Raw genomic sequence first — 24,106 nt, forward strand, 5'->3', positions numbered from 1 at the left:
AGTCCATGACATGCGCTATAGGTGAATTGAATGAATAAACGAATAAAAGTGTTTCCCAGTACTGGGTTGCAGCTGGAAGAGCAATTATTCTGCTGTGTAAAAATATGCTGGATAAGTTGCTGGTTCATTCCACTGAACTAAAGGGACTAAGCCGAAGGAAAATGAATCAAAACAAAACCCTACTTGTGAACAACTTTGGAGTGGCAGGTTTCCAAAATGTGAGGGTAAATCTGGGCAGCACATTGCTATAATCTCAGCTCTGACACCACATACCAGAGATGAGAAAAGCAAAATAGTTAACAGGCTGGCTCACCAGTTCTCTTACTTCCTGTGATATGTTCTGTGAGTTCCCATGTTCAACATAATAAAAAAATGGTAAAGAATTTTTTCACAGTGGCACAGTGGCTCAGTGGTTAGCACTGTCACCTCACAGCAAGAAGGTTGCTGGTTCGAGTCGCGGCTGGACCAGTTGGTGTCTCTGTGTGGAGTCTGCATGTTCTGCATGTTTATGGGGATTTCCTTCAGTTGCTCTGAGTGTATGAGTGTCTGTGTGTCTGTGTGTGTGTGTGTGTGTGTGTGTGTGTGTGTGTGTGTGTGTGTGTGTGTGTGTGTGTGAGTGAATGAGTGTGAATGAGTGTGAAGGGATGCAGTTAGAAGGCATTTGATGGATAAATCATATGCTGGAATGGTTGGCGGTTTATTCCGTTGTAGCAACCCCTGATAAGCTGTATGAATGAATGAATGAATTTCACTGGGTTTGCTCGCATATAATAAATAAATTAATTATTTCATTCATTCATTCATTTTCTTGTCGGCTTAGTCCCTTTATTAATCCGGGGTTGCCACAGCGGAATGAACCGCCAACTTATCCAGCAAGTTTTTACGCAGCGGATGCCCTTCCAGCTCACAATCTCTTGGGAAACATCCACACACACATTCACACACACTCTCATACACTACGGACAATTTAGCCTACCCAATTCACCTGTACCACATGTTTTTTGACTGTGGGGGAAACCGGAGCACCCGGAGGAAATCCACGCAAAGGCAAGGAGAACACAGAAACCCCAACTAAGCCAAGGTTCGAACCAGCGACCCAGCGACCTTCTTGCTGTCAAGCGACAGCACTACCTACTGCGCCATTACCTCGCCCTAAATTAATTATTTCTATTTTGATTTCTCAATTTCTCAAATGATTATAGTCCGCATATTTGCTTAAAACTGTGTTCAAATTTAAAGCAATATGAAAGTTTGCTGATGGAAGGAAATATTGAAATATATAGCTTTAAGATATAAAATACAAACTGAAGTACAGATAAACGAATATGTCATGGTTTTTAAAGTATAAAACAAAATTCAAAGAGCAAACAAACAATAGTTGAACATTTCAGAAATCCATTAATGATTATTAGTGTTTAGTTATGGCATCTCTATTAAACTTAAATGTGTTAAATCCAATTCCTGGAGAGCTGCATGATTTAGTTTTAACCTTAAACACACCTGATCAAATAAATCCTTCAGGCTTGTTTGAAGGCTACAGGTAAGTGTGGTAAAGCAGGGTACAAACTAAACTATGCAGAGCTCGGCACTCCAGGAACTGTTTTTGACACAAGAGACTGGTAATCTATATTCCATGATGTGCTGTTCATATTGTTTTTCACGGCATTACCTCTGACTTCAAGCTTGTAACTGATGTTTCTGTAGAGACCCCTCTCCTGGTTTGACAGAGCGATAGTGAAAATCCCAGCATCCTTCTGCCTCACTTGTTTTATGGTCAGGTTGTAGCCTGCAGTTTCGTAACATGTGGAATTTTCAGAAATGGCCACTCCATCTTTATACCTATAAAAATTGACAGCAAAATGATATGATAAATCTAAATCGATTACTGTTAGCTGCTTATGCATGACAACATATTTTGCATGAATCCTTGTTGTGGTTTCTTAGTCATATCTTTTGCTCTTATAATGCAAAGCACAAACTTACCACAAGACTCTGTCGGGCGCAGGAACAGCATTGACCCGAGGCTCAAACTGCACCCTTCTACCTTCTACAGTAGAGGTGAATTTACGTTTATTATGAGTAACATTGAGGAATGGATGTTCTGTAGAGAGAAAAATCTATTAAAATCCATTTAAACTGATAGCAACAGTGTGTTATTGCAGTGTCACAACATCCTCACCATAAACAATAACTTTGGTTGACATTTGAAGCTTTTTAAATTCAATTGATCCTGTGCACGTGTATGTGCCCTTGTCCTCCATTGTCACATTAGGCACGATTAATGCTTTAGACATCACCATAATCTGGGCAAGTTGGACCGGTGTGGTGCTAAAATGGTGAGTACGATTGATCTGCAAACACAGAGGATTAATATCAGATCAAGTCTTACAAAACTGATTTGAATCAATTTCAAATCAGATGACTGATGAACGTGTAGTGTAGTCATCTAGTTAAAACTCTGCATCTTTAGAAAGGCTCTCAGTTACTCACCCGCTCCTTATGAAACTCCCACTCAAAGTGAATCCTGCCATTGTAAGTGGTCTCTGCAGAGCAGTTGAGGATGAGGGTGTCACCGACCAGTACTCTTGGTCTTTCTGGTTCGATGGCAAGATTTTTAATTTCCATTGCTACAAAGAGAAAAGTACATTAATTCAGGTTACATCATAAAAAAAGCTTTTGTAAATTTACAATGTGATTGCATAACTAGGATTTTCCTCGTACTGTTAAGCGATTACCTTTTTTAGCTATGCATTTTAGCAATTAAAATGACTTACTTAGCCTTTTAAGTAGGTAGACTGATGAAAATTCTGCGTTATCCACCCTGGTCAAGCATGTAATTAGATGGTAGCTGTCATAAGGTTTTAAAGGGACCGTGAAACCTTTTTTTGGATCCCACTGTACCCCTCTTTTAACATCATCTGCCATAGGATTCATCTGCTGCAAAACAAGAGAGATTTCATATAACTTTATTGTGTGAAGCTTTAATGGCTGATGATTACTAGACAATCCAGTAATGAGCAAAACAGAACCAAGTCAACTGTATACACTATTTTGCTTCTTTTGTTTGTTCTGAGTCCAAGTGCCCTGCTAGAAAAGAAGGGAAGGAAGGATACAGGAAGGACGAATGCCACACATCTTCCAATGGCAGGAAGGTCACATAACTATCTGTGCCATCTGGCTTAGAAGTGTTTATCCATGGCAAAGAACAGTAAGAAATGACCATAGGCCTGTTACATGGCCACTGTAGAAAACACACTAATCTATAGATCTAATCTATAGATATTAATCTATACTGTAGATCTTGATATGACCTAAGTGGTTGTTAAAAGCAAACTTGATGGCCAATCTGATGTTATATAAAATAAAATGAAATGAATAAAATTGCATAAAAAATAAATCAAATAACAATAAAATAAAATAAATAAATAAAATAGCGTAAAAATATAATATAATAAAGAAAGAAAGAAAAATAACATATAAATGAAATAAAATAGCATAAAAATAATAAATAAATAAATAAATAAAATAGCATAATAAAAAAATAAAATAAATACAATGACATAAAAATTAAATAAAATAAAAAAATTATAAATTAATTAAAAATAAATAAAATTAAATAAAATAAATAAAATTAAATAATAAAATAATAAAATAAACTTAAAAAACAAACAAACAAAAAAACAGGTAAGCTGGACTATTTTTTCCCTGGTCTTCCTGGACATGATGCATAAAAAAGATGTTTTATTTATAGCCTAAGCTTCTATTTTGAGTGAAAAACAACAGCACAAAACTACCTTCCTGTTCTTACAGGAAGCAGACAGAGTGACTCCCGAGCCTCCTTGAGCTTCCCTGAGCATATGGCACACTGTCTCTATCTATATATGTAGGCTTAGGCTTTTGGATGGGTGTGAGAACCTCTGAGACGCTCAAGGTCCAAAGCATTCTTCAATGTCAGATCATACAAAACAGTTTTTCATGCCATGGTTCCCAAGCCACAAAAAGCAGGTAAAACATTCATCTTCACCAAATGCAGCCTTAAATTATATGTGAATATATTTATGTTCAGTGAGTTCAAATACAGTGTTGCTAACATAAAATACTTACCGTCTCAAGGATAACGTTTTGGTTTGGGTATGTTGTTCTACAGGGGACCACAAAATATGGATCATTTCGATATGCAAAAAGCGGATGTGGTAAACTGTAAGCCTCCACAAATGGATGATGGGGATCTGTGATTTAAATATAACACAAGACAAAAATACAGTGAGTTCAAATTTATATACGAATCACAAAAACAGAGCTTCGTGAAATTTCCTGGACTGTTATTGAATTGTGAATTCTAGACTTTAAGCGATGCAGACCTGGATTAATTAAACATTCCAGATAAAGTCAGATCACTTTTCTTTTTAAACAGCAAACTTGACACAAGCCGCTGGATAAAGAAACTGAAACAGCTTGGCAGGAGGAGATGTTACTGTACAGCAATGCTGTGAGATTGGCGTGATTAAACAAACAAGATCTTGTGTGTGCTGACAGTGTCCATGTAATAAAATATGTTTTTTAAACAAATTTATCTCGCGTAAACATTGGAATTGCGTAGTGAGAGGAACCAGGGGACTATCAGGTATTAAAATGGCTGTAAGTGCAGCAGGCTTCAGAGGAGGAGGTCTGCTAAATAAAACAGCTGCTGAGCCAAATACTTGGTGAGCTTTGTTGTCATTTTCACAGCTAAAGTTATCACAGATCAGTTCTTTTTGGGACATACATTACCATTAAAAATTTTATGATCAGATTCTAACAAATGTTTTTGAAAAAAATAAATAAATAAAATTATGCTTGCACCAAGACCCATCAAAATACTGTAAAAGCAGAAATGTTCCTATATTAAAAATAAAGAAATTAAAGAAAATGTATTCATGCAAAAACAAAACTGACTTTTTGCAACTGTTTATGAAAGTGTTCAAGAAACATTTTTTTATAAGAAATGTCTATATAAAAACAGATTCTTTGATTAATCTGATGTTTTATTTAGTTTGATTTATTCGACTTTTGCAACATAGTAGCCGACATATGATCGATGATAGTATTCATGAAACATTTTTTATCTAAGATAGAGAATTATTGAAATGGAATTTTTGAAGTGCTCTCTTGAGATGTTGAAGTTGCAATTATGACTGGATCCAACGCTTTTAATTCTGGGATTCTCTGAACAAATGCATTTGATTGTCAAATACGCAATATAAATTGCTCTCATACTGTTTAAAAACTGCCAAGAAGCTACTGCTACTGTTTTGTAAAAAAAAAAGGACTCTACATGTACACTGTGGATTGGAGAATTATTAGATTAGGAGCGAATTAGATATTGCTTGAAAAAAAAAAAACTCTGTGGAATATTACATCATTTTAGTAATGTTTTAATATGCTTTGTCATCATACTCTGTTGTTCAAATAGGTCTTCGTAAACAAGTTGGCTTGTTATGTAGGTGAGTTTTATATTTATTATTATGATTTTCATATTGTTTTTTCTTTTATTTTTTTGTTTGCTTTGCCTATTTTATTTGTGGACAAAATATGTACAACAGAGAATACTTTTCTTTTCCTTTTAATAAAACTTATTTGACATTTTTATAAGACATTTCTATATAAAAAACACAGATTCTTTGCTTAATCTGATGCTTTATTTATTCAACTTTTGCAACATTATAAATGTCTTTAATGTAACTTATGATTTACTAATTTATTGCTGAATAAAACTACTCAAATTAAATAATAAAAAGCTACTTAAAGTACTTCAGAAAAACCCTTATTGCACTTCCTTAAAACTTTTAACCGCTTAAACAGTTGTTGTGAGGCACAGGAAGACTCTAAGTAGCACGCCAAACAGGAAATTATCAAAACCTAGCCTTCCAGAACAATCCAACTCCGTTTCAACCTCTATAGACATCAGCTTAATATAAAAGGTTTCCTTTTTGTGTCACTGATTTTCTATTTCCAAGTGTTGTGACAGCTAGGTTCTGTCTTGCAGACACGGTCCACTTCTCAGGGATTCAAATCTTTTAATTGAGCGCTGTCTAGCTGCATAACTGCTAGCTCCATTGCCTTGCTAACTGGTCTAAGGTTTTGTTGTAGCTTTAGTGAGGTCTACAATGAGGTGAAGCCATTACTTCATTTATTTCTTGGAGTAGTTCCAAGCCCCATTTTAAATAGAGACCTCAAATTTCTCTTCTGGCACATAATTAGAAAAAGAAAAATGCAGTGGCCTCTTTATTCATCCAGTTGAGAAACCAAAATCTATGATGTACACTTCTGGGCAAAACAAAAGGACTTGGCCTAAGATGGGAAGGTACTGTAACAATTAATATTTTATTAGTAATTTAGTAAGAATTGCACATATTTACAAAATTATGCCAAAAATACAGAACAGCCTTTGTCTTTTCTTTAGGAGTGTGTTTGTAGTTCAGTTCTTATGGTCTGTCTGATCCATACCAAAACAGAAAAATTCTGCTTTTACCCATGGATTTGGGAGATATATATAAATTCATACACACACACACACACACACACACACACACACACACACACACACACACACACACACACACACACACACACACACACACACATATATATATATATATATATATATATATATATATATATATATATATAAAAATCTGGATTTTATTGGGATGTACATTTTAAAACCGAACTTGCCAAGCATCAAAGCAATGCTGTGTGCTAATATTCATTCTCTCTGTGTGTGCATATCTGTATTTTAATCAGCTGAGTACTTGTAAATAGCTTATAAAATGGGTATATGAGTCAAAACAGTGCCAGAATGACTCTTTTTCTTTGGAGGTGCTAAACCCATCTTGTCATACAGGTAGGACTCATTTCATGGGTGCACACCAAGACACTAATAAACAACAGCATTCTCACGTACCCAACTGAACTGTGATAACAGAACTACCGGTAAACTACAACAGGTTCTCTTTAATTTAAGTGTGCATACACCAAATTATCAGGTATTATTATTTGTAGACAAACTTGGAGACAGCTTTTTAAAGAAAAGAAAGCCAATGTTGTTCAAGCGAGTCAGTAAATAGTTATAGGATTAAGACCAATTAATTTAAGACTAATTATTCCCTACAAGGTTCAAACCTGGAATAAGACCAGTCAAAAATACTTTGATACTATTCGTATTATATCAAAAAGTCTCTTTCATCAGATTGAAATAGCCCTTTGAGCTGTTTACCAACAGGAATCTTTATAAGAAGAAACTATTTTGGGTCAGTGCTAAAAATGTTAGTATTCCTAAAATCTTACCTTTAACAAAAACATATGTGGACACTTCATGATCGCTGGACTTCTTGTGACTGCATGAGTAGATGCCAGTGTCGTTGTGCCTCAAGTTGTGTATGACTAGCTTGCTGCAGTGCTTGTGCAGTCTCTCCTCACACGACTCAATGCGTACCGATGACACATTTCTGCTAGCCAGCCTCCAGTGCAGTGCAGTTGATCCTCTATTGGAAGTCACAACAAAAACAAAACATCACTTATAAACAAAACAATAAAAAAAAAAACATTTATTCATGACATAATTTACAGAACTAAATGACAAAATCATGAAACTTACCAGAAACCACACACAAACACATCCAGCAGCTATTTTTAGTTTACAAATTACAAACACAACCATAAAAGTTACCTAAACAAATCAAGTTCAGGTGATTTTGATTGACATACTAAGTAGCACTTCATAACTATTAATAAGGGTTTAAAAATCTGTTTAAAACCAATAGTTCCTCAACTGATAATAAAATCACTGGGTTAGTTCTAAGGTTAAGTGGTTAGCACTGTCACAGTGTGGAGTTTGCATGTTCTACCCATGTTTGTGTGGGTTTCCTCCAGGTGCTCCGGTTTCACCCACAGTCCAATAAACATGTGGTATAGGTGAATTGGGCAAACTTAATTGGACATTGTGAATTAATGTATATATTTGTAAATGAAAGAGCATATGGGTAATTCCCAGTGCTGTGGTTACCCCTGATTAACCACGGACTAAGCAGAAGAATTGCGAATGAGTGAAAAAAACCACTTGTGATTCACATCAGATTCCTATTCAATATTCCCAGGATATTCTGTTTATTTTGGAACATTTTACATGTGAAGCTAGTGTCCGACTTTCACATGGGAACAGGTGTTTAGTGAATAAAGTGTCTAAATGACATGTTTGCTTTACCAAGGGAACATTAAACAGAGAATCCCAGTGGAGAATCAGACATATCTCACATACCAGCACTGCTGCCACCAGACTGATGGGTCATGCAACTTCAGTCTCAAATCTCTGTCCAGAGCCAAAGACAGTATCAGCTTTTGGCTCACACATGGCCTTGTAGGGAAGCATTACATTAGTCAAGCTTCTTCAGAGTCAGCATTCCTGGCATGACTACAATAGTGTGCAATGATCTCTCGGAATACTGTGTATGTTTCAGAAGCCTCTTAGTCCACTTTTCTCTCCAATAATTGGATATTTTGGGCCTATACTGCTTTTCTTGTTAGGCCCTTATCTCATGTCAAAACAAAAGCAGATGAGTTTATTTTTGAAGGATGATGGTGTGATATCAGCACATGTTTGAGATTTGACAGAAAAATGTAAAAATGTGGTATTTGAAAACTGTTGTCAGAGTGTGGTTTTACCAAGTGCATTTTTTTTACTTTTTTCAGTCTGAATATTGAAGTGCTTACAGCATAACTTTTGTAAAATTTACATATTTTAACCTTGCACATACACTCACTAGCCACTTTATTATGTACACCTGTCCAACTGCTCGCAAATTTCTAATCAGGTAATCACATGGCAGCAACTTAATGCATTTAGGCATGTAGACATGGTCAAGACGATCTGCTGCAGTTCAAACCGAGCATTAGAATGGGGATGAAAGTTGATTTAGGGGACTGTGAACGTGGCAAGGTTGTTGGTGTCAGACGGGCTGATTTGAGTATTTCAAAAACTGCTGATCTACTGGGATTTTCATGCACAACCATCTCTAGGGTTTACAAAGAATGGTTTGGAAAAGAAAAAATATCTAGTGAGCAGCAGTTCTGTGGGTACAAATGCCTTGTTGATGCCAGTAGAGAATGGCCAGACTGGTTCAAACTGATAGAAAGGCAACAGTAACTCAAATAACCACTTGTTACAACCGAGGTATGCAGAAGAGCATCTATAAATTCACAACATGTAGAACCTTGAGGTGGATGGACTACAGCAGCAAAAGACAACACCACACCAGGTGCCACTTTGTCAGCTAAGAACAGGAAACTGAGGCTACAATTCGCAAAGGCTCACCAAAAATGGAAATAGAAGATTGGAAAATGTTGCAGGGTCTGATGAGTCTCGATTTCTGTTGCAACATTCGGATGGTAGGGTAAAAATTTGGTGTCAACCACATGAAAGCATGGATCCATCCTGCCTTGTATCAATGGTTCAGGCTGGTGGTAGTGTAATGGTGTGGCGGATATTTTCTTTGAACACTTTGGGCCCATTAATACCAATTAACATTGTGTCAACATTACAGCCTACCCGAGTATTGTTGCTGACCATGTCCATCCCTTTATGACCACATTGTACCCATCTTCTGATGGCTACTTCAAGCAGGATAACGCGCCATGTCATATAGCACGAATCATCACAGACTGGTTTCTTGGACATGACAATAAGTTCACTGTACTCGAATGGCCTCCACAGTCACCAGATCTCAATCTTATAGAGCACCTTTGGGATGTGGTGTAATGGGAATTTGCATAATTGATGTGCAGCTCGCAAATCTGCAGCAACTGTGTGATGCTATCATGCCAATATAGACTAAAACCTCTGAGGAATATTTCCAGTACCTTGTTAAATCAATGCCACAATCAAGGGATTTCTGAAGGCAAAAGGGGGTCCAACCCGGTACTAGTAAAGTGTACCTAATAAAGTGGCCATTGAACGTAGATGCACATTCTGCATTGGTTTGTGTGAGATGTGGGACAGTAGATGGATGCAGTACCTGCAAATGAGTGTGAGTGTCCCACCAACATGCTGAAGGTGTGTATCTCCATCAGGAAGCAGTTGTGGATCAGGCAGACGAGATCCCTCTACCAAACCTACAGAAAACAAATAATAGAACACACATTAAATCACAGGCACACTAACAACACAAACATTTACATACCTGAGATTTGGTTTGTTTAAAATCAAAGATCTTCACTGCCTGACTGAGATATGATATAAAGTTAAACTCCATTGTTCTCCACAATGTCTTTAAAATATGGAAATTTTACCACAGTATTTTCAATGGACTTGTGCTCCTGACGGTGCTTGTGTTTATACAACCTTTCATCTTGTGTTTTCAAATGAACAACTAAACTAATGCTTAAGCCTATTTAATTAACTAAATGTATTTAAATTACATTACTGATGTTGTAAAAGGACCATATGAAATTGAAAATAGTCATATCAACCTTAAAAAACAATTGGAGCACATATCCATCACACTACTCTCAAGAGAACACTTGCATAATCTTAAACTTCAAAACAATAACACTCGATTACAAGAGGCAACATTTTAAGAGCATTCCAGCGTGATTTGGACACTCTGATTCAGAAAGTTATGCAATAGCCTTTCCGCTCCCATGTGGAGCTCCAGAATCCAACTCAGAGCAGTCTAGTCTGTGCTGGACAGGTTTTTGTCTGGCAGATATGTGGAAACAGCAGGTTTCAGCATGTGTATACAATTCTAGGCAAGCGAAGGGAGGCCAGAGGTACAGCTGTGCCCCCCACAGAGCGGTCACCTCTGTCAGCATGTGTGTGAGAGAACAAGGCAGGCCCAGATGAATCAGATGTCCTTAAACACATCCTTCACATCACTCTTCTCTTTCTGTCCTTTGCATAATGCCACCTTTTTTATTCTCATATAAAGAGATTCATTTAGATCACGTCTCGTGAGATCTCTTCTGTGTGCTATTATTACAGTGAAGGTTCACAGCTGGTCTGAAGCCAGGTAAAGCTGATGATAGGAGCTAAGAGTACACTCGGGACAGGAAATAGTAACATTCCCTCTGCTGCTCAGGATGGGTGACATTCGTCTCATAAGTGATTTCCGTCTTTTGAACCTACTCCCTGACTGCTTTGTGTTGTAACAGGTTATTTGTGTTTTCGAGCAAAAAAGGGGTTTATATTGATTCAAAAGCAAAGTCTTCTGGGAAAACTCTCTTGCAAAAAACCCAGCTTAGGGTCTTTTGGACTAGGCTATGTTGTACTGTCTAACAAATTGACCAACACAGAAATGCTGATTACAAGATCTGCAGGCAGGGCGACACGGTGGCGCAGTGGTTAGCACTGTTGCTTCACATCACGAAGGTCACTGTTTTGAGTCCTGGCTAGGCCAGTTGGCATTTCTTTGAGGAGTTTGCAAGTTCTCCCCGTGTTAGCATGGGTTTGCTCTGGATGCTCCGGTTTCCCCCACAGTCCAAAGACGTGCTATAAGTGAATTGAATGAGTGTGTATGATGTTTACCAGTGCTGGGTGACAACTGGAAGTGCATCTGCTGTGTAAAAGATATGCTGGATAAGTTAGCGGTTCATTCCGCTGTGGTAAACCCTGATGATTAAAGGGACTAAGCTGAAGGAAAATAAAAGAATGCAAATCTGCATATTTGCACTTTAGATAAAACAAAAGGATGTTTTGTAAATTTCGTTCATCTAACACACCTTTACACTGATGAACAATAAAATAGCAACTAAAAGCAGTAAATTAGAAGGTACACAGATGCAGACTGCTCCATTTTGTTCACTGTTTTTCCATACTTTATTTATCGACAGATTTAGGCCACCATAAAGAAGTGTGAACAGTTCATAATCACAATTTTAAGCTAAACTTAAACTAAAGGTTTTGGTCAATTTTAAAACCCCATTAAAAACCTTCAGGTCTTAAAGTGTCTGTTATTCCTGCAGCAACATTTTTCTCATTCTTAGGCAGAGTAAGAAACTTGCATCACCTGAGTAGCAGCTCTTTTGATTTTCATACCAAAGTTTCATTTTTATAAATGTCTTAAATACACAGCTGCATTCGAAAAATGAACTTGCCACACCACAAATGCCACTTAATATGAACTTCCTTACAGTGTGCTAGAGCATCATTGTTGTTTCACGGTCCAAGGTTAGTTAAGGGGAGCGGATGTAGCCAGAGCTATTCACGCAAAGCACACATTTCTATCAGCTTGATACTATCCCTCTGTCCAGAGGAGACATAACTAGACATAACCACAGCTGTCCGAGTCCAAAAAAATATCCTAGTCAAAAAATAAATAAATAAACTCCCCCTGTGGTGAGCACTAGAAATCTGTTCTGTAGATAATTAGACATCTTCGAGTTGTAGAACAAACACATTTAAAATGTCTTTGTGTCATGATTGATGAAAAACATCAACATCACAGCAGTGACAGACCAAACCAACTTTCTGCAGGTCCACCTCCTGTCTCAGACACACGGAGTTCATCGTGAAATGCTTATTTCCTAAAAGACATATGTTGTACAATTTGTCCACATGAGTCATCATCACTCATTCTCGTCAAGCTGTTTTTAGAAATACAGTAAATCTTAATCCGTTACATCAGTGTTACAAGAAGATGCCGCTCCCACTGTACAGTTCCTGAATGAATCAATAAGTCAAACTGAGACTGGCTGCTTCTGATTCTCTGAAATGTATACGACAAAGGATCACATTTTCATATGAGGATTTTTAGTTCCTGATGATGTTCACATATTCTTCTTGTCCCTCAAAGGCTCATTCACAGATGTATGTTTGCATTGAAGCATCAGCGTTGATGAATTAAATCCTATAAAACCCAAGAACTCTTGCTGTCTTTACAGCTGCCCCATACAGCAGGGGCCCCCAGCAGCCCACTTAAGAAGAACACTTTCTCATAAAAACCTCTTGTCTCTGTCTCTGTACACCCACATATTCCCACAGCACATAGACCCCCACCTGCCCCTGATGTCTGCCCAGTGCTGACCTCAGCACGGCACTTCGCCCCGCTCTCCAACAGCTGTGTACTGCATTCCTCCAGCACAGAGACTGAAAAATCCCAAAAATGAGGCTTGTTGTGGTGCTTCAAGGGGGCCTGGGTCCTGGTTTCTATTATAGCCTATTAAAAACAATAGACAACCATGGAAGCATGGAACAAACATAGGGCTGATGCTAGGTGGGTTGCCATATTCAACCTACGTGCCTCTTGTGGGAATATCTAAAAAAAAAATTCACTGTCACAAGGCTGTTCCTTCTGGCCTTCCAAAATTATTTTATTAGTCAATCATGGATGTTTGTATTTTAGTGGGAATCTACTAAAAAAAGAAAAATCGCTGTGTGGTTTTCCAAGGAAATCTGACTTCTGGAGCACTATAAATATTCAACATTGTCTTGCGAAACTTTAATACCAATAACACGTCATTGGTCCCAGCTGGATGTTAAAAAGCTGGAACTTATGAAGTCAGATGATGCTTGGGTTTGATTTTTTTTTACAGATGTAATTCAATTTACTTGTGTACTGTCTTTTGAAGAGAGGAAATCCTGTCACTGCCCTGTAAGCGTTGGTCATAATATGCGGAATTCCCTACTCTGTGGCTGGTACAAGACTGGTTGTGCTTCCCGTCCACCCATGTGATGTACAGTGCCGGTAAAGAGGTCTCTGAGGACAGGGCAGGGGGAATCTTTTTCGGGCTTACACAACAATAGAAGTTCATTTATCATTTAGCCTTGCTGAAAAATCTATTGTAATTTCAATAGTTTCCAAGCAGTAAGGGACTCTCAATAAATAACAATAATGTCAAACAATATGGGCGCAGGACCACAACGTCAGGCAACTGTTGCACGCGACTAATCATGCATCAATTTCTTTCCTGTTTTTTTTTTTTGTTTTTTTGGAGGAGACAAATTACCCATCTGGGACTTGTATAACTCTGAAAATACAGGAATTTGTCAAGACAGAAATATATGTCGACAAAAGCCGATTTTCAATACTGTGAGATTTGACAAAAACAAAACAAATGCTTTAAAAGAGATAATATGGCCACAAACACAATTTTATTTATTTGTTAATTGCATATATTGTGTAATACACTCACCGGCCACTTTATTAGGTTCAACTGCTCATTAATGCAAAATTCGAATCAGCCAATCACTTGGCAGCAACTCAATGCATTTAGGCATGTGGACATGGTCAAGACGATGTGCTGCAGTTCAAACCAAGCATCAGAATAGGGAAGAAAGGTGATTTAAATTACTTTGATTGTGGCATGGTTGTTGGTGCCTGACGGGCTGATCTGAGTATTTCAGAAACTGCTGATCTACTGGGATTTTTACGTAAAACCATCCCTAGGGTTTACAGAGAATGGTCAGAAAATAGGAAAAGATTAAGTAAGCGGCAGTTCTGTGGGTGCAAATGCCTTGTTGATGCCAGAGGTCAAAGGAGAATGGCTAGACTGGTTCGAGCTGATAAAAAGGCAACAGTAACTCAAATAACGTATGCAGAACGCACAACACATCAAACCTTGATGCTACAGCAGCTGAAGACTACAGTGGGTGCCATTCTTGTGAGCTATGAACAGGAAACTGAGACTACAAATCACACAGGCTCACCAAAATGGGACAATAGAAGATCGGAAAAACATAGCTTGGTCTGATGAGCCTCAATTTCTGCTGCGACATTTGGATGGTAGGGTCAGAAATTGGAGTCAACAACATGAAAGCATGGACTCATCCTGCCTTGAATCAATGGTTCCGGCTGGTGGTGGTGGTGTAATGGTGTGGGGGATAATTTCTTGGCACATTTTGGGTCCAATAGAACCAACTGAGAATCGTGTCAATGCCACAGCCTACCCGAGTATCGTTGCTGACCATGTCCATCCCTTTATGACTACAGTATACCATTCTGATGGCTACTTCCAGCAGAATAATGTACCATGTCAGAAAGCGCAAATCATCTTAGACTGGTTTCTAAACATGACACTGTACTCAAATTGCCTCTACACTCACCAGGTCTTAATCCAATAGAGCACCTTTGGGATGTGGTGGAATAGGAGATTCACATCATCATCACATCATCATCACAACAAATCGGCAGCAATTATAGACCAAAATCTCAGAGAAATATTTCCAGTATCTTGTTGAATCTATGCCACGGAGGATTAGGGCAGTTCTGAAGGCAAAAGGGGGTCCAAGCCAGTACTGATAAGGTGTACCAAAAAAAGTGGCCAGTGAGTGTATGTCTGATAATGTAAAGTCAGCTGGTCATTATTGCCAAATTAAACCCAAACAAGGCAAATAGGTCTTGTACTGTTTATTTTGAATTAATGAACACCTGTCTGCACATAACAACATTATTTGGGTCTATTTACAATGTAACAATATTACACATCTTAATAATAGAACAATTCATTGGAGTATATCTTTTATTATTATTATTATAATGACGAGATGTAGGAAAATTTAAATTGAGCATAAAATTACACAATGGCACAGTAGGTTGTGCTGTTGCCTCACAGCAAGAAGGTCGCTGGTTCGAGCCTCGGCTGGGTCAGTTGATGTTTTTTGTGTGGAGTTTGCATGTTCTCCCTGCCTTTGCGTGGGTTTCCTCCGGGTGCTCCGGTTTCCCCCACAGTCCAAAGATATGCGGTACAGGTGAATTGGGTAAGCTAAATTGTCTATAGTGTATGTATGTGCGTGCATGAGTGTGTATGGGTTTCCCAGTGATAGGTTGTGGCTGGAAAGGCATCCGCTGCGTAAAACATATGATGGATAAGTTGGTGGTTGATTCTGCTGTGGCGACCTCAGATTAATAAAGGGACTAAGCTGAAAAGAAAATTAATGAATGAATAAAATTACACAAATGGCCAAACTAAATTAAGGATTTTCACAGCATGTTGTAAAAAAATACTATAGCATACCTCCTTACAATTATACTAAAATTAATGTGGAAAGGTTATTCTGCCTCTAATTATACTGTTTTCTATTTTTGATAGTCACAAACATCTTTCACAAAATGTTTAAGAAGCTGATTGCAGACTTAACACTTCCTAAAATCAAGACCACCAGCCAAAACAGTTGCTACTACACCTCCAACAGCGCTGCCTGCCTTCTTATTCATTGAAGTGTTCTCTTGTTGCAAGTCCCTATGCTACATCTATTGCTCCCTGCCAAGCCGCAGGGTTAAGACAACAGCAATGGAGAATGCAGATTTTATTAGTTCCTGGATTGGTCTTCAGATGGACAAATTCAGAACCAAAAGCACAATCACAATACATATACACAATCTGTAAAAATAAATGGAATTAGATGCCAAATTAAACGGACAACATCTGGCAATTTTGCTCATATTTGATCATATATTAAAACAATGGGATATCACATGACCCGGGACACAGTCTCAGTAAGTGGTTTTGAATCACTTAAGCTCCCACAATATGTTTGGGAGATCAGGGGATTGTGCTGCATTTCATGCTGGAGATTCTCCTTGAAATTGCAATACAACGCAATATGAGCAGCCATCATGCCTTCAGAGAAATCAGTTGTCTGTCAAAGAGAAAAGACAATTTGGAGGAAATTCAAATACTAATAATTAAAAGAAGTTACAAAAATGACTCCAAAGCTCCTACCTAGACTGACATTTAATGCATGTCTTACAGTACATAATTTTGCCTAGTATGACAGAGCAGAAACATGTCAACATGACCAGCACTTTTAATGATTCATGAAAAATGGAAAAAACCATAAAGAAAGCAAGAAATAATGTATATAGCGCACAGGCTATATTCGTGTGAGATAAGTGGATAAGCTTGAATTGCATTTGGCTGAACCCTACCTACAGTATTTGTCCCAACGTGCACTGCTGATGAACGGATGTTTGCACGGAACTCCCTGAGCTTGGAAAATAAAATGCAATCTAAAAGAAACACTACATTTAGCAGATGCTTTTCTGTTTGGTACATTGAAACAATTAATTTGCCTACCAGTTCAGAATATTTACACTGCCTATATAAGCACACAGCACAATAAAAGCAAAGTTTTAATGCTGAATCTTTAACTGTAAGTAGTGCAGAAAACTACTTTAACTTGCAATTACTAACATATTTGTAACCACAATAATTTGCAATATGCTTTCATTCACTTATTTTCATTCAACTTAATCCCTTATATATATGGCGGTTCATTCCGCTGTGGCGACCCCGGATTAATAAAGGGACAACGGCGACAAGAAAATGAATGAATGAATAGTCCCTTATTTATTATGGTCGCCAAAGCAGAATGAATCGACAACTATTCTAGCATATGTTTTAAGCAGCAGATGCCCTTCCAGCTGCAACCCAGTACTGGGAAACACCCATACACTCTCACATTCACACACCCACTCATACACTAAGGTTCAATTTAGTTCATCCAATTCACCTATCCCATATGTCTTTAGACATACAATCAACAACCTTCTTGCTCTGTGGCAACAGTGCTAACCACTGAGCCACAGCAACAAAAAATACAGCAACATAAAATATAGTATAGGGATAGCATAGGCTCTGAACAGAATTTATGCAGCCGATCCAGAGTACTGATTTTCATTGTCATTCTAATGCTTTTCTATAATACTTAAGTGCAGATCGCGTCTTATCTAAGAGAATAAAAATGAAGGATGCTGTATATAATATCTTAAACGCATCTCTTTTAACCATTTAGTGTGGACATGTCATGGCCAGAAGCAGCTTTAAGGAACATAATATAACACAGATGTAAAAATTAGTAAGATAAATAGCAAACAATGCAATTTCCAAATGATGAAAGAATTTCACCTCACAATCAAGAAAAAGTACAGCACATATTCGATGCATAAGAAGTTAAAATGCGCACCTATAAATCTATTACTTATTTACTAAAAGAAAATATGCCTATAAACTCTTGTTATTGCAATAATTATATTACAAGTTATATTATTAATAACAATATATTCAGTATTCATGAAAAAAAATATTTGGGCAAATCGACTGTATAAACAGGTCACACAGCAACTGTATATATTTCAGCTGTTATGACATGAGCTTATTGATCACCCATTCCCCCAAATAGCGATCAAGACATTACATGTGATTATCGGCCGATACTGATCTTCGGCCGCTTGAACGAAGCATCCCTACTACGGTACATTGCCTGTAAGGCTTGTGCAAACATTACAAACCTTAACTTTAGGTAGTGTTCCATGTAGATTAATAATTATTAAAATATGTTTCATTTTCAGATTTAATAACTATAAAGTTTAAGATTGTTTGCATTTACCAACCGATCACAGTTTTACAATCTGTTGTACGAGACATCACTTTGTTCTTGTATAATTGTGTTAAGCAGTCTGAATGCACCCAGTGAGTCTGCACTACAGTAATGCTTTGCTTATACGTTACAGCAATGAAATCCTCTATTACTCTTGTATTGTGAAGTTAAAAGAACAAGCACAAGTGGGTGCTCTGAAAAATAATGTAGTCCAAAGGGTTCTCAGATGTGTAAAATTCCTGGAGTAATTTCACCTTTAAATAGCCAAGAAAAATTTGAAAAAAGAGCCCCTGGCTATATCTGGATTGATTCAAGATGTTTTATATCTCTCTACACAGTAGCATTATGGAAAATGTCTTTTACTTAAAGCAGACCCTAATCCTTTCATTCCCATCTACAAGATCTCAAACAGCCAAGATGTGTTTCACTTCTGTAAATGTGTACAGTTATTAAAAAATGCTGAATTTGACTCGTGGATGTGACTCATTTGGCATATGCAAAAGTTCAATCCGATGAACTGGAAAGTTCAATTATCACAAGACATATGGTATCATGCATAATGTATCAATATAGAGGTAATAAATCCATATCCCAAGGGTAATTTCACACAGTTTTACAACTTTTGTTATACAAACATCTTAAATGTAAAACTTACATTGCACCATCATAATAGCATCATGGCGTATTTATCATATTATATAGCTTATGGCTTGTATATCATATTTTCTTGGTGTGATTAATTAGTGAAGCTTTTATTATGGTATATTGCATATTACTGACCTATACTGTAAACTACTTTTTTTTTTTTTTTTTACATTTGTCAGTATAATAACAAACATAGTGTATTACGTTACACATGTTCAGAGTAAACAAATGTTTCAACCAAACTGAATTGCTGGGAGTTTACAAAAAAAGTCTCATTAGGAAATGTCAGTTAATAATATGGATTAAAATGAACACATATTCTATAGCTACTATGTTGATATTGGCTAAAACATACAACAGTATTTACCCCCATTTAATAACATGATGTGATGTAATGATTTTAGGAAAAACTACTTGTAATCAAATTACAACTACGATTTTAAGGCATTAACATCAACTAAGATTAATTAAAGCTTTTATAGCTTTTATTGTGAGTGAACACGTTAACCATTTGAGCCTTATTGCTGTAAAATATTTTGTAAAACATTCACAGAATTTTCAACCAATATTTTAGCATGTAGTAGCCCAGAATAATGTGAAAAACTGTTAGGCTAGCCAATTGCATCTTTAAGCATTTGGCGCTGTAATGAACAGGGGCGGATTTAGTGATTTGGAGCCATAAGCAATTCAACCTATGGTCCAAACAGTCTTAATATGCACCCTTTGTATAAACAGTTGAAGTCAGAATTATTAGCCCCCTTTTGAATTGTTTTACTTTTTTAAATATTTCCTAAAAGATGTTTAACAGAGGTAGGAAATTTTCACAGTATGTTTGATAATATTTTTTCTTCTGGAGAAAGTCTTATTTGTTTTATTTCGGCTAAAATAAAAGCAGTTTATAATTTTTTAAAAACCATTTTTGGGACAAAATTATCAGTCCCTTTAAGCTATTTTTTTTTCGATAGTCTACAGAACAAACCATCATTATACAATAACTTACCTAATTACCCTAACCAGCATAGTTAACCTAATTAACCTAGTTAAGCCTTTAAATGTCACTTTAAGCTGTATAGAAGTGTCTAGAAAAATATCTAGTAAAATATTATTTACTGTCATCATGGCAAAGATAAAATAAATCAGTTATTAAAAATAACTTTTTTTTTTTAACAAAATAAACTATTATGTTTAGAAAATTTGCTTAAACAATCTTCCCTCCGTTAAACAGAAATTGGGGGAAAAAATAAACAGGGGCGTTAATAATTCGGGGGGGCTAATAATTCTGACTTCAACTGTATATATATATATATATATATATATATATATATATATATATATATATATATATATATATATATATATATATATATATATATATATGTATGTATGTATGTATGTATGCGTCTGTCTGTCTATCTATTTAGTTTTCTACATTTTTATCCTAATATAATCTCTACATTTTAAATGAATTGATTCTTAAAATTACTAAAATGAAAAATAATAAATAAACGGTTTTGTTTTTAAAAGTAAGCCTGATTTGACTGCTGGACTGATCCATGATTTGGGGGACACATTTTCACAGATGTAATAATTACTGTATATAATTTTATGTGTTATACCCATACCATAGAAAATGTGATAGAAAACTATATTTTATATTACAGAATCTTCTAGGCACTTATTGGGCCCCCCCATATTTTTGGGGCCCTAAGCGGTTGATTACCTCTCTTATTGATTAAATCCACCCCTGGTTACGAAGCACCTAATAAGTTTAAATAATAAGTAATTATTCATGGTATTTAAAAGTGCCCACAATATCATTATTGTGCATGCTCATTATCACAATACTGAACTGAGTATCGGCATATATCTACAACATACACTTGTTAACGTGACATTAAAACCCCTATTTTTGACTAATGGATTTACCATACATCCCTGACATATAAAATATAATAGCATACTCTTCCGCTCATCCATTGTGTCAAGATAGGGCGACTGACACAGATTTGGAGTAGAGGAGCAAGCAAGGAGTCTGGGGAAGGAATCTTTACTCAGGTAGCGTGTCACATTTCCGTGACCTCTACTGCCAGAACAATTCCAGGGTGCCTCCTGCCTCTCCATCCGCTTCCTTCATGTGTCTTTCCCACGCTCAGCGCAAGGACAGCGAAGGAAATCTACTTGGAAACCTTGTAGACAAAGCCTGAAGACCCAAAAAGTCATAGGGGGAGCAGTATTTCCTCTGTTTGGACCAGAGTAAGAGCTCCTGTTTGTTTGGACAGCAAGAGGAAGACCTGTATCTGCAGTGCACAAGTGCTGTCACAATGAACAATGGCATCCACCTTTTACTATCCAACTTAAGGAGATGCAGCCAGAAAACCAATCAGCCAAGGGTAAACAATATACGTTCTACTGTAAACACATATTCTCTTTTCAAACTTGAGAACAACACCGGAACTGGGGATGAGTCCAAACTGCTCGTTCACAATAAAATGTTTTGCATGTTAGCAAAACAGACCTGATGTTTCAAACACAATGCATATTCATTCCTGGAATAACTAGTGCCAGAGGATGGGTGAATGCTCCAACCTACAGTTCTTCTCTGACTATGCAGACTGTTTAATAAACTGACCATACGTTTGGACCCCATAACCAAACGTCAGTAAAATAATTTAAGCCCCAGCAGGGAAAAACAACTCTTGTGTGCTTCTTGAGTGGTTAATTTACTATCAGAGTGGAGAACACTCACTCCTAAAAAATAAAAGTTTCAAATGAGGAAGAATCAATCCAAGTTCCCCAAATAACCTTTCAGAGAACAACTTTTAGCTTTAAATTCAATGATCCAAAGAACATTTCAGACCATAAAGAAACTTTTGTAAAATCCATTGATGTAAGAGGTTCTGTAACCTACAATGCCGATAAAAGCCAATATTAATAAAACCAATAATCACACAAAGACTCACAACACTTAAAAATTTGGAACCCAATAAAGATTTTACAATCTGACACATATGATCCCAAATTGTACTTCAACAATACCAACATCATGAAGACTAAAATTATTTAGTTTTTTTCTAGATCAAATTAAGTGCTTTACAACCACTATTACAACCATGTATGATCCGTCATATTGTAATATATTTTTATCATATAACAATCAGAACAAACAATAAACTTATCTATTAATCCGACGCGATAAATAAGTAGTAGGACTGTACTATAGCAGTAAATGTATTGTTACCATCCTTACTTGTTGTATGCATTTACAATGCAGATCAGCTAGAAGACTGTACTTCAGTCCGCATCTGTACAACAGCAGCCGCAAGAAGCAGCTGCACTCAAAGCGCGTAATAATCACAAAAAGCGCACACTTACCATGTGAAATACAACTAAAAAGCATGTGAAGAGTGAAGAAGCCTTTGACTGAGGTTTTAAGAGGAGTCATTTTGTCTGTTAAAATAACGTCCCGAATGATACTCCGTATGTCACTTCACGTTCGGATGCGGCTGCAGTAAGTTAGTCCAGAACTTAATTTTTCTTGATGTGTGATAATATGCTTATAGTTCCTGTTGATATGATAGAGATGGTTCTTCGGTGACGTGTTAATAGTTAAACACCTCTCAGTGACTGTAAAGTATCGCGCAGGACTGCGCCTGCCCCGGTACTAAGACGAATGGAGAAACTCCACTGACTCCACAACTCCCGAGGGCAGGTGCGACCGCTGTCCGTCCTTCCTAAAACCGAATGAATGAAATTTCCAAAACTACACTATGTAGTGAAGGTGTAACAGCCATTTATCTATCTTCACACCATCCCACTATACCTCTGACTTTTCTACTGGGCTTTTCCCTCTCGAAGGCTTTATATGAGTGAAGCGAGGACGGAAGGACGCAACGTCACCATAGTAACCCTGCAGCGATACTCGTAAAGCTACGTGTACTGATTTAACTTAATCGATAGGCTATCTACTTATTTTGGCTAAATGACTTGCATAGAGTTATTAGGAACATACCAACACAAGACCAACAAAAACAAGAAATACATCATAACATTTTTATACCCATCAAAGAAAAAAACATGAAATATGCACTATAGTAGACTGAAAATACAGGTCACACTTTATAATAAGGTTTTATTATTGACTGTATTTACTAACATAAACAAAACCAATACAGCATTTACTAATCAGTTCAACATTTACTAATGCATAAGACACAAATTCCTCTTTTTTAACATTACTTAATTCAGAGTTAATTAACTAAGAATGAACAACTGTATTTTCACTAACTAGCATAAACAAACAATTAAATGTATTGTTCATGGTCTGTTCGTGTTAGTGAATGCATTACTAATACAACTTTATTGTAAAGTTTTACTTGAACTGCTATTAAAAAGTATGGCCTACTATAATAAGAATATGATCGATTTAATAAGAATTTACTGGAAATTTGATTTAAAAAGAGTTAATACATATCCTACATCACATACATCATGGGTTGATTTTTTAAGTTACATAACTCATTCCAAGTGTTTTTAAATTACTGCACATATTATCTCTCTCTCTCTCTTTCTCTCACACACACACACACACACACACACACACACACACACACACACACACACACACACACACACACACACACACACACACACACACACACACACACACACACACGCTCTCTCACTCTCTCTCTCACACACACACACACACACGCACAGTACTATTATCTCTTCTACAACAAATAAAAATATTTGTTGTAATGTATTTATTGAAGAGGGTTCATTCCGCTGTAGCGAACCCTTATAAATAAGGGAGTAAGCTAAAGGGAAATTAATGAATGAATATTTATTAAAATATTTAAGATATTATTTTATCTTGTTTATTATAGACTTAATATCTGCACAACATCACTTAAACTAGAATCACTTTAGCATAGCCTTTCTAGCAAAAATCAGATTTAGTGTTAGAAAATGAATGAATGAATCAATATTTGCTTTTTTGCTTAGTCCCTTTATTAATCTGGGGTCGCAAAAGTGGAATGAACCCGCAACTTATCCTTATTATACTCTAAGAAAAAAAAAGATGAATTATGCACTACATCAAAATATAAAGTA

The 24,106-nt window shown here is 36.6% G+C and overlaps 1 protein-coding gene and 1 long non-coding RNA gene across 5 annotated transcripts in view; both read right to left on the bottom strand.

Annotated features, from left to right (window-relative positions):
* kdrl (kinase insert domain receptor like) overlaps window positions 1–22,827 on the bottom strand; it is a 63,038-nt gene extending 40,211 nt beyond the window's left edge. For 2 of the 4 annotated variants that reach the window (XR_015506936.1, XM_087280919.1), the window contains exons 1-9: window positions 22,367–22,827; window positions 10,050–10,146; window positions 7,327–7,523; window positions 4,105–4,229; window positions 2,775–2,937; window positions 2,491–2,627; window positions 2,180–2,351; window positions 1,984–2,101; window positions 1,670–1,839 (exon numbers count right to left, since the gene is read on the bottom strand). Coding sequence is in view for 3 of the 4 variants with exons in the window: in XM_087280919.1 (XP_087137045.1) it covers window positions 1,670–1,839; window positions 1,984–2,101; window positions 2,180–2,351; window positions 2,491–2,627; window positions 2,775–2,937; window positions 4,105–4,229; window positions 7,327–7,523; window positions 10,050–10,146; window positions 22,367–22,436 (1,249 nt within the window). In the remaining variant the exon portion in view is untranslated. 4 annotated transcript variants of the gene reach the window in all.
* On the bottom strand, window positions 16,083–19,984 carry LOC147840844 (uncharacterized). The gene is made up of 2 exons (XR_015507702.1): window positions 16,918–19,984; window positions 16,083–16,692 (listed from the first exon to the last, which is right to left on the bottom strand). It is a non-coding gene; the product is annotated as an uncharacterized LOC147840844 (long non-coding RNA).
* Window positions 22,828–24,106: the final 1,279 nt, after the last annotated feature.

The sequence above is a fragment of the Danio rerio genome, chromosome 14 (genome assembly GCF_052040795.2).
Source record: "Danio rerio strain M-AB ecotype USA chromosome 14, GRCz13ab, whole genome shotgun sequence".
Taxonomy (NCBI): domain Eukaryota; kingdom Metazoa; phylum Chordata; class Actinopteri; order Cypriniformes; family Danionidae; genus Danio; species Danio rerio.